The sequence below is a fragment of the Mycteria americana genome, chromosome Z (assembly GCF_035582795.1).
Source record: "Mycteria americana isolate JAX WOST 10 ecotype Jacksonville Zoo and Gardens chromosome Z, USCA_MyAme_1.0, whole genome shotgun sequence".
In the NCBI taxonomy this organism is placed as follows: Eukaryota; Metazoa; Chordata; class Aves; order Ciconiiformes; family Ciconiidae; genus Mycteria; species Mycteria americana.
In genome coordinates, this window is record NC_134396.1 from 33,440,576 (window position 1) to 33,455,627 (window position 15,052).

Sequence of the window (15,052 nt, forward strand, 5' to 3'; positions counted from 1 at the left end):
GTTACCAGAATATTGTTTTTACTAAATATACAGTTATTTATATAAGAGTTTGAAACAAGCATCATCTGTCTTCTTACTTTAAAATATATTCCTTTTCAAACTTTTTCTCTCCCCCAGCATCACCTTTCCAAGTCCTCCTTCAAAGGCATAGCAATTTGTATGTTGAGTGACTAAATAATATCAATATCTTTTTCTGAGTCCCTAACAAAAGATGTATTTTTAAAGGAGGTCTTGAAAAAAAGCGTCAAAATAGGTAAAGACAATCAGTACTCATAGGTGTATACTGATAGACATTGGCATTAAATAAACTTACACTATATTTAATGACATTATTTGTTCCAAGGTGATTGCTAAATGTTAGGTGGTGGTCATTTTTCCATAAATTCATCTTTCTTTCTTCTGTCCATATCTGAAATCTCTAGTAATTCCCACTACATGAAGTCAGTGTGTAGTCTTATTAGAATATAGTTAAGGGCTTTAAAAACAAACAGCTTGGTGCAGCCCTCTAGCACCTTCATCAGAAAACTGCACCTCTGGGGCTGTAGTTCTCATTTTGTCAGTAATGAGGAACAACCACGGTTCACTCTGAGAAAAGTGACAGCTCGCCATAGCCCTGCCATCTGAGCAGATCCCTCACCAGTCAACAAAGCTGTAAATCAGTCAGGAGATCTGACAATAGTTTAAATGAAAACACCTTCTTGGAAATAACTTCTTAATGGACATCACTATTTGACAGTTAAGTGGCCCACCGTGCATGAAAACCAGACCACACTAGTTGATGCTAGTTTTTGCGTTTATATATATTTTGATGCCAGATACCTAACCTCTCAGGTTTAATTGCAGTATCACAAAATATAAATACAAAATATGTAGTATGTCACCTTGAGACAACACTTAAAGGATATGCATACTCTGTGCTTTTTATGCATACATCCCAATTTTAAAACCTGCACTATTTAAAAGGGTGTATGCTCTAAAAAGTTATTTACATCTGCATCATTGTGAATTCTCAAATAGAAAATGGATGCTTACAAATCATAGAAGCATTATTTAATTTACTACTATTGTATTACACAGCTGTACAGATCACTAGGAGAGGGTTTTTTTGTTTGAAAGACCACCCTGCCTCCTTAATAAAGCAAAGAATTTGAACAACAGAAGTCACATCACCACGTCCTGTTTGTGGCAGCTTACAGACACACATGTGTGCGTGTGCACGCACACACACATGCACAAATCTATAAGACAACAATTTATTTTCTCTTTGGATTTCCAAATATCGCTGTGAAGGCTGTTAGCCTGGGCAGCATATTGTAAAGGCCTGGAGACACAGTCTTAAATAATTTACAGTAATCAGAGCGCGCTTAAATTCTGCATATACGAACAAGACAAAGTACTTCTTAATGACTCTGCTTTAGAGACAACTGCGCTCATCTCTCTTTTCGATCCTCTCAATTCCATAATTACATACGGGGACAAATCTGCCTACATCGTTTGCATCATGGCCTGTTTGACATGTCGTGTCACGGGTACAGAATTTAACATACAGGGTTGACTTCCTTCCCTAGCCCCTACAAACCGATGCATACAGACTAAGCAGGAAGAAACAGTGGCCGTGCTTGATATCCTGTCTGTAAGTGGAGGTTGCCCTCTACAGGTTGTTTTTTAAAAATTCCCTGGCTCAACTAGCTAATTAAGATCAGTAGAAATTAACAGACGAATTTTTTCTTTAATCCAAAAATTGTATATAATCAATATATCTTAATCCCACTCTGGGGTGATGGAAGCTTTCAAAGATCTTTATTTTGGACTGCCACTGTATGTTTACATTTCCAGAGAACTAACAAGCAATATACAGAATTTTGAAAGCATTATTTTCTCCTCAGCATGCAAAATCAGAGGCTTGGTACCTGCTGAATATAAAAATGCACTTGAAGTGAAAAAATACTATAATCAAGCTAATCAAGCTATAGTTTAAAGTTGAAGTTTCTTCACAAAAAGAATAATTCATTAGCACTGAAGACCTTGTCCCAACATTAAAAGGTTAGTTGATTATTAACTGGCATACCTATCATACCCAAAAATCAAACCTTCTCCTCTGTCATTCCTGACCACCTTGGCTGTACTAGAATTAGCCCATCCAAATTTTTGATGTTCTTGGAGGGGTTCTGGCCCACTTGCACCACTGTGCTTCATTTACAAGGAGACTCACCGCTGCCAGGGTAGTTCAAGGTGTCCGCTGGTACGGCAAATGCTTTGGCCCATGCATAACTCCTCTCACAAGGATGCCCCAATTGGCTTTACTAGGGCTGCTCATTTTGGAAAAGTAACTGTGTGCTAGCATGGAGCCATATATATGTGTATGTCTATGAAATGTGTATTTCTGCTGTGAATTTGTGACTTTTCTTTAGTAAATTGTTTCAATATTATCTGGGAGGTTTAGACGCATCTTTTATTAGTCCATCTATTGGAAATTTTTTATCTAAATCCCTTTGTGAAATTTTAGAAATCAGAAGAACTATATCAAGAAACTCACACTTTCCAACACATGCAGCACCCTGATGCCTGTTGTGCTTTCTTAATTGCTCAAATATTTTTTGCCACGTAATAATATCAAAGCATTCCATTTTAGTGTCTTACATTAAGACACCAGGAGTCTGTTGAAGAACTACAACCTTGTCTTGAAGCTACAAGTCCCACTTCTGCAAGTGCCTTCATCCTTGTTCTAGTAAAGCTGTCATTGCCTTAAGCATTCTGGAGAGAGAAGAACATTTGGGGGAAAAAAGAAAGAAACAAACAAACAAAAAACCTAGCAGGATTTAATTTTTAGATTTACGTTATTTTTCTTTAAACAGTTCAGAATAAAATTGACTGGCAAACCACAGTGATTTCCCTGCCCATGAGATTAGCCAAGAGTAGGAAAAGTGCAAAATGGTATGCTAAGGGGCATTACTGAAAGATAGTTGGCAGCTCACCTTTTGCCACTCTATTTGCTTGATCTTCTGTCCCTTTGAATCCCAGCCCATTGCTAGGCATGGTACACCGCAGCACTACCTCCCTCTCTCCTTCCTCAACCTTTCAGCATGCTGCTTGTACCGTGGTGAGCAGGGAGGGAAATAAGCATTGCTCTTCCTGGCTGAAGTAGAAGCGGAAGGAGGATCTTTGCATCCATTTCATCTCTTCTGCAGAACCAGTTGCCATCTGCTCTCCATTAGTTGCTCTGCTCTGAATCTAATAAGCACAACTGCAGAGAAGCCAGGCAGATATCTGCAGACATGCAGATACTTCCAGCAAGACATGGCAGTCATGAAATTGCTTCGTGCAAATTACTAACCTTCTTTTGATGACCACATAAAAAGAGCTGCAGGCTAACTGCAATCTGTAACCATAAACTCATCGAACAATTCGGAGGCAGTGATTTAGAGAAGGAGGCAAACTTTCATTTGGGGGCATTCCCTTCCCATTAGCCCTTTCCTCCTTTAAAGGGATCAGAGTTTTCCCTGTGGAGTTCCCAGGGGGGAACAGAAGAGCAGATGTGTCCATGCTGGCGTTTTGTTCTTCCATCACCAGAGGCCCCCAAGAGCACTTCACTGGCACATCCGTGAGACCAGCCCACCCTGAAATTGTTCTGGCCTGCTAGGCATTGCATCAGGCTTACTGATACTGGAGAATAGAAATGCTCAGTTAACTCAAAGGCAGACTCAGATTCATATGCAGTGAGAGACAATCTGTTACTGAGATCTTTCTTCATAGCTTTGCAAGCCATAAGTATTGGCGAAATCATAACCTTACTGTTGCCATTTTCAGGCTTGACAGTGGAAGATATGTGCAAGGGAGTTCACAAAGTGAGGGCAATAAGACGTGGACATATTTATCATTCTTTTTCTCTTCAAAATAAAAGGTGCATGCTGAAGACATCGTATATATATGTTACATTTAACAGAGGATAAGAAAGGAAAAGACATGAAAAAGCAAGTATGTAGACATCTTTTCCAGGATCCTGCTAATGACCCTTGCCACAAGCACAGTTCAGCTCTTGGGAGACAATCTCGCTGGCACTGCTGGAAATTAGGTAGCAAGACTACTGTATGTAGAAGGGCTTTCAGTAAAATATGTTAGGAATTCAAGGAGGGACCATCTAGGAAAACTGCTAGGCCTGTAGTTTTCTTCTTGAACAAAACCCCAAAGAATTAGCCACAGATATTTTGTTTATTACAACTTGCATACTTACTTTCATACATACGGATGCTTTGCTCATACTAGGTGTGGAATTTAAGCAAAGATATGTGTTTATTTGTACATAACCCCAAGAACAAATGCTAACGGACTCTCCTTGCCTCTAGCAACTAGCAATAATAATAACTCATGCACTGTGTAAGTCCTCTGGAGTAGGTAACACAGCTCTTTCCCCCCCTGCCCTTTCTTTCCTGGAACACAGGAAGGAAACACTGCAGGAGGGGAAGATCACACACAGGAGCTGGTTCCATGTGAACAAATGATATTGCATGATGTCACTTCACCGTGCCTTGGCAGTGCAGATGAGGCAGTCCAAAGAGATGCCAGCAGAGACGTGAGATGCCAGGACAAGAGCTGTGGGGGACAGATGGTGCAGAAAAGGTGCTATCTTGCAGGACTAGAGTCCAGCAACTGTGCCTGACATTTCAAGTGTGCTGATCCTCATGCTTTTTGTTCTGCAGTCGTGTTCCTTGTTTCCCCAGCTGAAGAATATGAGTACTGTGTACTGACATTATCTTCTGTTACTTCCAACAAGTTCTTCACCTTCTTATTTAACTTATGTCTTCTTTCCAAGCGAGAATATCCAGGTTTCGGTTGGATCTATTTTAAGGTGAATGAATTAACCAGCATAATAATACATTCCTGTTTTTAACTATTTAATTTGTTTTATTCTAACATCATTATAAAGTATATTTAACAACACCAGTAATAAGCATTTCTTCCTCCCCCACCATCCTTCTTATTTTCATTGCAGGGAAACTTACCTCCTGATTATCGGATAAGTCTGATTGATATTGGTTTGGTGATAGAGTACTTGATGGGAGGAGCATATCGCTGCAATTACACCCGAAAGCGGTTCAGAACACTGTACCACAATTTATTTGGGCCCAAGAGGGTAAGGAGCAAGTTATTTGCCATCTGTATGACTACACCCACTGGCAGGGACTACCATAGCTTCTTAGATGGTTCCAGGCTGGGGGGATCCACATGCATACACTATTCAGTCTACAGATTCATTTCCATTATGTACATAGCAGCTATTTCACCACAATGCATCACAAGCCAGCCACTGATACAAGCTACATTTTTTATTAATTTAATGAAAAAATTATTGGGTTCTGCTACCCTGGTGAGACCAGGACATAAAACACTCTCTTCTGGCTCTAAAATCTGTAATTAGGAGTATCCACAGCTTTTGAAAGACAAGTCTTTTGACCTGTACCAATAATACCATAGGGCAGCTGAGTTAGACTTGAAAAAACTTGTGTTTTGATAGACACATTTCCTATCTCATGGCTCATCTTCTTGATTGTGGCCTGGTGGTATCAGAGCAAAGAAAACCATAACTCAAAATTAGCTTTATTGGCTGGATGTGGCTCCAGCAGAGTCAGTGGGCTTGTGGCAAAAACACCATTCAGTATTTTTGTGGTTTTCATGTTTGATAGATTGCAACACCGTGAATATAAAGTAAGTTCACTACCTTTCTAAAACATAAAAGATATTTATTGTCATCCATAATGCCACCAACCCAATCCAGCGTGAAGAAAAATCTACTGAACTGCTCCCAGTAGGATTTGTAGTTCTTTCTCTGCCTATTTTTACCTCACATTTTCATTTTCTGTCTCAATTCAGATTTTAGCAATACAAACCATTGAATATTGTTCTAAGTGGCTATAAAGAGCAACAGCTCTGTGAAACGGTTACAGCCAAACACCCGAAATGGGTTTGCTTGTTTCCCTATACTTTCATGCTTCACTTTTGAGAGGAAAGGTAGTCATTGTAGCTGCTGGGAGAGACTTCCTTCCTTTAGTCACTCCATCAAGAAAAGCATTTGAGTAGCAATTTCACAGATACTGAACCAACATACAGAGCAGCTCCACAGCAGTCAATAGAAGTGTGCCAGGGGAATGGCCAAAATACTGATGTGCTCCAGAGACATCCATTCATGCCTTAGCAGTAATTCCTATCTCTTTTCCACTAGAAGAGCCCCAAACCATCTGTAATTTGGTCCTGAATCTCAATGTATGTCTTCTGTTGTGTGTTTTGGTGAAATAGGGTCAAACTCAAGGTTGAATTAAATATATATATGTAATTATTTGATATATATATATGTATATAACATTACATTACATTGTGTTACATATATTATCTATATTATATATTGTCTATTATATACTCTATATTATATGTTATACATCACGTTACACACTTATGCATGTATGTATGTATGTATACACATACATTTGTAATTTTTCATCACACTTCCAGGAGAACTAACGTTTTTCTGACTTTTTTTGTACAGCCAAAAGCCCTGAAACTGTTGGGAATGGAGGTAGGCGACCTGTGATAAATCTTAATGTCTTTTCCTTCTTTGACAAATATACGCTATATCAAGATAATGTTTAAATTCACTGTAATGAAGGCATCAATAGTTGTTTTCAAGTTTTGCATGAGAAATGTGCCACACAAATCGTATTTTTCATCCAGATAACTTGTTTATGCAGTGGCCAGATTAAGAAACATTTATTAATAAAACTTCAGTGGATAGACAAGAAAAAAGAAGGCTCTGCCGCCTCTATGCATCATTTTTCTTTTCATGAAGATTAAACAAAATGTTTCAGAAGGTCAGGCCAAGCAGAATTTCAGTCAGATAACTATATAACTTTAAAACGTGTTCCGAGAAATGGAACAGTGGCAGAGAATGATGCAGAAATCTTTACATGGGCCAAATTTCTATCCGTTTTGTTGACTCTTTTGGCTACCCTGATGCTTCAAGGAGATAGTAGTGTTTTCTTGTTTGTTTATTTTATACAACAACTTTAATTTTGCTGTCCACAGACGCAGCACAGAATAAGTCAGCTCATCTGGGAAAGCAGTAGGCTAAAATGGGAAAGAAACCAAAGGTGATAGAAACAACAAAGAGCTGGCGAAAGAAAGGATAAACATGGGATACAAAGGCAGAATGGGAGTGAAGAAAGGAGATTCCTACTCTTGTGAGAAGATAAAGGGAGAAAACACAAGAGTAAGGAGGGAGGGAGTCTTCAGCAGACCAGAACATCCCCTGGATATGTACTTTCTGGAGGCGGAATGAGGCAGATGAATTGCAATAGATGTTATATTTGGAGTGAACTCTTAGCTTTATTTTAATGGTGGCTTTTCCAGAATGATTCTGGGTATTGTGTGATTGTGCTCTGTGTTCTTAGGGAGAAAGAACAGTTCAGAGTGATAGTCCAAAGCTCTCTTTCCCTGTGTTTAGGTATGGGGTTAGGGACTTCTTAATTACAGTGCATGGACCAATACTTTTTTCATTGTTTTCCTATGTTAAATATTTGGTCCAAAAAAGCTGAAGGGGCTGGCCTGCAGGGAATGTGTTTGACATCTCAGGTACTGACTCCAATGCATTGTGTGAATGGATTCAGTTCGTTCACTGGTGAAAAAAATTTCTCTACAATTCTCACAGGATGATGTCCCTTTGCGGCGAGGGAGGAAAACAACAAAAAAAAGAGAAGAAGAAGTTGATATTGATTTGGATGACCCTGAGATCAATCATTTCCCCTTCCCATTCCACGAGCTGATGGTGTGGGCTGTGCTGATGAAGCGTCAGAAGATGGCCCTCTTCTTTTGGCAGCATGGAGAAGAGGCTATGGCCAAAGCACTGGTGGCCTGTAAACTCTGCAAAGCCATGGCCCATGAAGCATCAGAAAACGACATGGTGGATGACATATCCCAAGAGCTGAACCATAATTCCAGGTGAATTTTCTTTCATGTACACTTTCCTGGGTTAAAAAAAAAAAAAGAAGGGAGACAGCCTGCTGAACCTGCCTGAAATTTGCTTATCTGTACCTTGCTTTCATTTCTAACTTGTAGGGAAAATGCAGTCCCTTTAAAGAAAGTCTAAATGGCTTTTAAACAATCTGTCTGCCAGAGAAGCAGAGTTGCTAGCAGTATAACTTCTGAACTGTGAAGGTGTCGAGAAGGCAATGAAATATCTGTATTGTCTAAGTGTTCTCCCTGAGGCCTCAAGAGTCAGGCTGCAACGTTTCTCTGTGCTTTTTCGAGACACCGTGTTCATCCTAAGCAGAAAAATTGTTGAAGTCCTTATGAACATAATATTCAGGCAGAAGTGTTAATTAACCGAGAGCTCATGCTTAGGTGAGCAAGGTGAGATACTAGATTCTGTAATAATCTTTCCTGACACTAAAAGTCTGAGACACAGATTTTAAAAAAAAGGTATTGGACACTCCTTTTTCCAGGAGACTTGACTACGAAGCCATGGGCAAACAGCACAGAAGCAATCCTCTAAGCTGCAGATACAGAAAATGTCAGGGAGGTGGGCAGGCAGGTGGGAGCAGACAGCTGGTAGGTGTGGGAGCTCATCACTGCTAAGTTGGGGCACTTATTTATATGCCTACCATTAGCCACTCACATTTGAAAATGTGGGTTTCCATGTGTACAGTCAACATCACGATTTGCGTGATGGAAGGTGATGCCCGCCTTGCCGAGGCTGTTAGTTGCAGGGGGGGGTGTTTTCTGCAGCAGGCTGCTTGGGCTAATGGGAATGAACGAATGTCCCTCTGTTGCAGGGACTTCGGCCAGCTGGCGGTGGAGCTGTTGGACCAGTCGTACAAGCAGGACGAGCAACTGGCAATGAAACTGCTGACCTACGAGCTGAAGAACTGGAGCAATGCCACATGCCTGCAGCTCGCAGTGGCAGCCAAGCACAGGGACTTCATTGCTCACACTTGCAGCCAAATGCTGCTCACAGACATGTGGATGGGTCGTCTCCGGATGCGCAAAAATTCTGGCCTAAAGGTCAGCACTGTTTTAAAATAAAATTAATAGTCAGAGGAGTTCTAATAGATGGTGACAGGGCTCACAACGAATCAGTAATAACTGGCTCCATTAACCATATTTCAGGTGCTTACTTGTAGTGACATTAAGCAGGGTATATTCTTCCTGTGTTGAGTTTTTCGGCTGGGAGCTTATCACAAACCCAAGTTCAAAGCACGTTACTTAGTTTTTTCATCATCTTTCTCAAAGTCCCCTCTGGCATCAGTGAGAGTTATCAGAATAAAAATTGAGCCGGGAGGTTAGTATGTCACTCTGCCTGGATACCTGAGGAGTTAGTCAAGGTTTTTAAGGTAAATAAAGAAAAAGGATGTGTAAGTGAATTAACTGCTAGTGAAAGGTGCTGATCTGACAACCTTGCCCAGAACAGGCCAAAGCAAGCAGTACAAATTGTCTTGCAATCCCCTGCCAATCTTCCTGATGACTGGCCTGAAGGGACTACCTTAGAGGATCTAGAGGATAATTCAATTTTCGAAGCTGTTTAAGCTTTACTTCCACAGTTAGCGAAACTGCTAACAGAGCAAGGTGAATTCTGGGAGGTGAATTTGTGTCCATGGGCTGGCATCTTTCACCTTCACCAAAGTACTCACCAGTCAGTACATAACCAGGAATTGCCTCTTCCTCCCAGAGGATGATAAATATTTTCAGTGAAGGGGTTCTGTCTCCTGCATTAATCATGTGTGTGAAAAGCGGTAATTGCTCAGCTGTTTTGCTGTGTGAAAAGATGTTCAGTAATGGTGAGAATGCTTATGAGTACGTGCATCGTTATCGTACTGGGTCTAATCCAGTGACAGGGATGAAAGAGAATAAGTGGCTGATAGCATTCTCATCATCCTCCTGCAGGATCTGTGCGTAAACGTTGTTCTGCTTACGGATAGAAAGCATTCTCACATTTGGAGACATCTTTCCTATCTATTTTTCTGACTCAACTCACAGGCCCTTGCCCTTCAGAGGAGCTGCTGCCTTGTTCACTGCTTGGCTTTGCAGATATTCGGCCTGGGTAGATGGGGTTCAGTGCAGCAAGTCATTTCCCCATGCATGCTTTCTTCTTTGCAGCATGTGTCTCTTAAGCCATAAAATAGACCTTTCTTTCACAATGAATAACTGAAGGTAATAGACTCTGTTTCCTTTCAGCTTCTTGTAACATCCGGGCTTCACAAGTATCCTTTATTCAGTTTCTAGTCTGTTTTATTTCACTGAAGCTCATTAGCAGGGCCTGTTTAAAGCTAAAGCAGGCTACAAGCTACATGAGCAAGAGGCAGCATAGCAAAGAAATAAATTTGCAAGCATGAGTCATGGATTATTTCCCATGAACAATTTTCTCTTGTCGAAACTGGCAAATGGCAAGAAGGTTGAATGTAATTCTTTAGAGTCTTGCTGGGGATGTACAGCACCAATGGGCCAGGCAGAGGCAATTTTTACTCCTGCCTGTTCTTAAAAATAGCCGCTCTGGGAAGCCAGGTCTGCCCGTAACCCCGTCTCCCTGGACACATGCTTTTGCGACAAGCCAAGTGCAGGAGCGCTGAAGGCAGCCTGGTGCTCAGCTCTTCCAAGGCTGGGCACAGCATTCATATACCCTAACTGCTCCTAATTGCAGTACTTTGGATAGTTGCAACAACACACATGCTGTCTGTTGATGTGATGAACACAAGCAGTCACCCTCCCTGACCTGCCAACAAGCTAACTATCTGGTTTCACTGTCATTTAGGGAGAGATTTATAACAAAATCATTTTCCATGAGATTACAGCAAAACCAGGAACACTATAGTGCTTGTGAATACAGACAGGCCACTTCTTTTTGTATTATGATGATATCTCTTCAGTTATACTACTGATTTAACCCCAAGCATCGTTCATTGTTTATATCCACACAAGGTAATTTTAATGTACTCCCACATCATAAGAGAGGGAAGGCAGAAAAGAAAGAGCTGGCATGAATGTGAGCATTACACAGCCGCTAGGTTACTGAAGCAAAGTCTAAGGGGACCACATAGCTAAGCACATCAGCATTTGCTATTGCTGGGTTTGCCTTATCCCCTCAGATCCACACATGCTTACACCTTGACTACCTGTGTGCATTAAGTATGGACACAGAGAGCTTGAGACCTATTACCCCTCTCTGTAGAAATTAATACTGCTTGTGTGTCATTTACACTGAGATTGTCTGTTATGTAAAATGCAGAAATTTGTAAGTCCAAGGTCTGAACACCCCCATGGTTGCACCTGCTGTTGACCTCATGTCATATTTTGTAAATATGTTCTGGTATGTAACAATATACATCTGATGAGCAAGCAGATAAAATATTCAAGAGAGGCAATCAGCCATAGCACTCACAGCAATGCTAATAGAAGTTACGTGCTTTGTTTCACTATGGAGCTCTGAAAACATTACCCCAAGTGACAAATATTCTATTGTCAAAGAAACTCACATGCACGCATATCTTTCTTTTCCTAAATCACCTGAGGGAGTTGTTCCATTTGATACTAAGTAACCATCATGATTGTAACCTGTTTACTGTGATGATTATTGTTATCATTATTATTGCTTCAGGTAATTCTAGGAATTCTACTTCCTCCTTCAATCCTCAGCTTGGAGTTCAAGAACAAAGATGATATGCCTTACATGTCCCAGGCCAATGAGATCCATCTTCAAGAGAAGGAGCCAGAGGAACCAGAGAAGCCAGTGAAAGAAAAAGAGGAGGAGGACATGGAACTCACCGTAAGTGCCGACAATAAGTCACCAGCCTCAGTGCTGTCAATTTGTTATTCCCACCTCTGTGGGCGTTGCAGGCTGTCTGATGGCTAAATTTAGCAGATGATAGGATACCACTCTTAACACTCCCCTCTCCTTGGTGGGACTCAAACCAGACAAGCTGGCATCATTGTGTCTTGATGTTGCAGCAGTGCATGGTAATGCTGAAGCATCATGTTGTGATGTAATATCCTCATATTTTGGTTCAATTTGATGCCATGTTGTCTGAAATAAATTAATGAGATTTCAGAATTGAAATAATTCAGCCATGATAGATGAGTGGGCCTCTCTGGTAGAAAAGAAGCTCACTAAGTCTTCCTTCGGGTAGAAATGCCCAAAGATTCATAGAAGCTAGAGATTACTTTTTTTCTTTTGGTTAACTTCATTAGAGGGCAAGTAAGTGTGCAAACACAAAAGAAAAATGATGAAAATGTTTTTCAAAATTCTTTATGAATTTGTGGTCATTGCCTCTCACACATATGCACATGCAGTTTTTAATCCACTGAAGACACTAGCAAGCAGCTAGACAGCTCAGCCCTTACTAAGAGCTTCTGCAGCTCAGCAGAATTGTGTAAAGAAGGACTTGTCTGTATTAGTAACATAGCCTTAGAGGAATTATTTGCACGACAAAGAGAATCAAATAGCTAAAGCTCTGAAAACTGTGTAAGTCACCTACTTCCAGTCTCTTGTTCTCAGACTTGTTTGACACTTTTTAATTTGGGCAATTATCATATGAGCTATCAGACCTGCCTTAGCTTAGTTTGGTTTGCTTTGGTTTGGGTTTGGTTGTGGTGTCTCTGAAAGGCTTAAAACTCAACCCCAGTTGGTCAAGGTCAGGATAGAGACACATAACTAAAAGGGATTTTCCTCGTTAATTTAAAAAAAAAAAAAAAAAACAGACTGTTTCCCACAGGCAAACAGCAGGAGCTGCCCACAGGACCCCGTCTGCAGGCAGGCAGAAGGACCTGCCTACAGGACCCAATATGCAGGCAAGCCGAAGGAGCAGCCCACAAGACCCACCTACAGGACCCGTTTGCAGGCAAGAACCTGGCCGTTGGGAAGGGTCAGAAGCCAGAATAGCAGCAATGGGCCATTCTCCGCTCATTAGCTACTAATTGCAATTTACTATCCCTGGCTTCTGATCCACTTATGAAGTGCCTATTCAAATCAAATAAGCACTTTGCAAGCTGCCCTTTTCTTGGCAATGGGGAGAAATTTGGGGAGGAAGTCATTTCCATCTCTCTGCAGTTATCCCAGCTTCTGGTTTCTTGTCTACAATACTGTGTTTCCTTTTTACCTTCTGACTCCTGCTACAAGGAAGTGATGTGTGAACTGGATCTGCTTTTCCAGACGAGTCTTAGATGTTCCCTCCCTTCTCCCTTTCATGTGCTGACAGTCCTATTGCTCTTTCCTGTCATTGACTCTGCCCTTAACTCCTTCAAATTTGATGCATCATTCTAGTGAAGTTTCAGACACTTACAGCCTTTTCTACAAAATAAGAACTGTTTCTGTGGAGTCCAGCAAGTTTAGAAACAATATCTTTGGTACGCTACCGCTGGCTCAACATTTCTGCATATAATCTATACTCTGCTTTAGGACTTCTAACACAGCTTCTTCACTCAGGTACTGTTCAGTGGTGAGGAAAGATGATTTGCTAGCAAAGAGACCTTTGCATATATTTCGGTGGTTAGATGCCATAGCCAGTTATATTTAGTCACCTCCAGGCACCGTGTCAGGGAGAATGTTCCTACCTGACATGTTTTAAATATAAGAAAATATTTTAGATTGAAGCTTTGCGTTGTTCCAGCCTTAGTCAAATGATATGGCATAGGTCGGGTTGGGTCTCTTCTCCGCTGAGGAGAGGATGCCTGTAAGACTGTTTGGGAAGTGCCTCTGTGAAGTTTCTCTTTAGCCACACTTATATTAAGGACACCTTATTCATAGTTTATTAAGATTAATAATTGATTGTGATGTGATATCACAAATGTTTAATCAATTGCTGGACTCTGGCTCAGTAGACCAGTCGCTCACCCTTACCATAGCTTGCAACTATTGTATTCAGAATGACCTGCGTATTTTTCTCCACACTTTTTCCTTTCAGGACAAAAAAATAGATTTTTTTTTGTGATTACTACAGTTTTCTTTTATTCATTTACTTAATTGGCACATGATTGTTCAAAATATTTTCAAAATTTTTGCATAGTTTGGGTTTCTGAGCTTTGCTCAGCTTAAAGCTAAAACAAACAAAACTGATGAACTAAAAATAATTTTGGTCACCTCAAAAGTCCATTTCTGGCAAATAATGTATCATCCAAATAATCTGCCTAACTCTATTTCTAATCATTCCCAGTGAATAATTCTCAAGTCTCTGTATTCCTATAATATTACACCCATATACATTTTTATAAAAGTGCTGCTAATATAAAGAGACCACATCTAGACAAGGTCTGTTCATTGATTCCTTATGAAGCCTTATGTGTCCTGCACTGCTAAGCCCAGATGACTAACAATAAGCCAAAAGAGTCAGTTTCTTCCTCTGGACTGCACTTGTACAGAGTGGATGAGGTACAGGGCCACAGTGATTTTTGCACTATTTTACATCTCATTTGCACAGAATAATGTGATCACACAGACTACAGCAACAGTGAAGTAGGCCTCCACATGGGTGCAGCTGCATGCAAATATGTATTTGTTTTATGCTCCTCTCAAAGGATCTGGTGGGTAGCTGAAGATTTGGATATACTATAAAGATGTCGTGTTTATTCACTGTAAACTACTTGTTACTCACACCTGCGTTTAACTTTATAACAGATGTATGAGAGTGCTGGGCACACATTTCTTTAACACCTAGATGCTAGGCAACAGACTTTCCTTATAGCAGCTACTCACAAAAACAGGCTTGAATACTGCTCTCATCACCACTCCCTCAGCACCAAGGAATTTACCACAATTTATGCATGGAGCTGCCAGTCATTAATCCTGAATATTAGACATAGAGGAGTAGAAGGGCACTAAAGTTTAAAGGACAGGGACATTTTGTATTTCTACAATGTCCTGACCAGGGCCCTAATTAGTGGCTGATTTTTAGGTCAGTCACAAACCCCAGCAGTCTACCCTCCTCCCAAAATAACACTGATTCTGGAAGCCATAACTAGGAGCATCCTTATCCCTGTTCAGTGCCTTATTGTTGGGTATTAGAGTTCCCCAGTGACTGGT

General features: G+C 40.7%; 1 protein-coding gene across 4 annotated transcripts in view; it reads left to right on the forward strand.

Annotated features, from left to right (window-relative positions):
* TRPM3 (transient receptor potential cation channel subfamily M member 3) overlaps nt 1-15,052 on the forward strand; it is a 284,603-nt gene that overhangs the window by 228,250 nt on the left and 41,301 nt on the right. Inside the window, exons 13-18 of one of the 4 annotated variants that reach the window (XM_075526387.1) lie at nt 4,811-4,846; nt 4,991-5,131; nt 6,539-6,568; nt 7,697-7,986; nt 8,820-9,048; nt 11,636-11,803. In XM_075526387.1, the coding sequence (XP_075382502.1) occupies nt 4,811-4,846; nt 4,991-5,131; nt 6,539-6,568; nt 7,697-7,986; nt 8,820-9,048; nt 11,636-11,803 (894 nt within the window). The remainder of the gene's footprint in view (nt 1-4,810; nt 4,847-4,990; nt 5,132-6,538; nt 6,569-7,696; nt 7,987-8,819; nt 9,049-11,635; nt 11,804-15,052) is intronic. The other 3 variants (XM_075526389.1, XM_075526386.1, XM_075526388.1) reach the window with 3 other exon arrangements.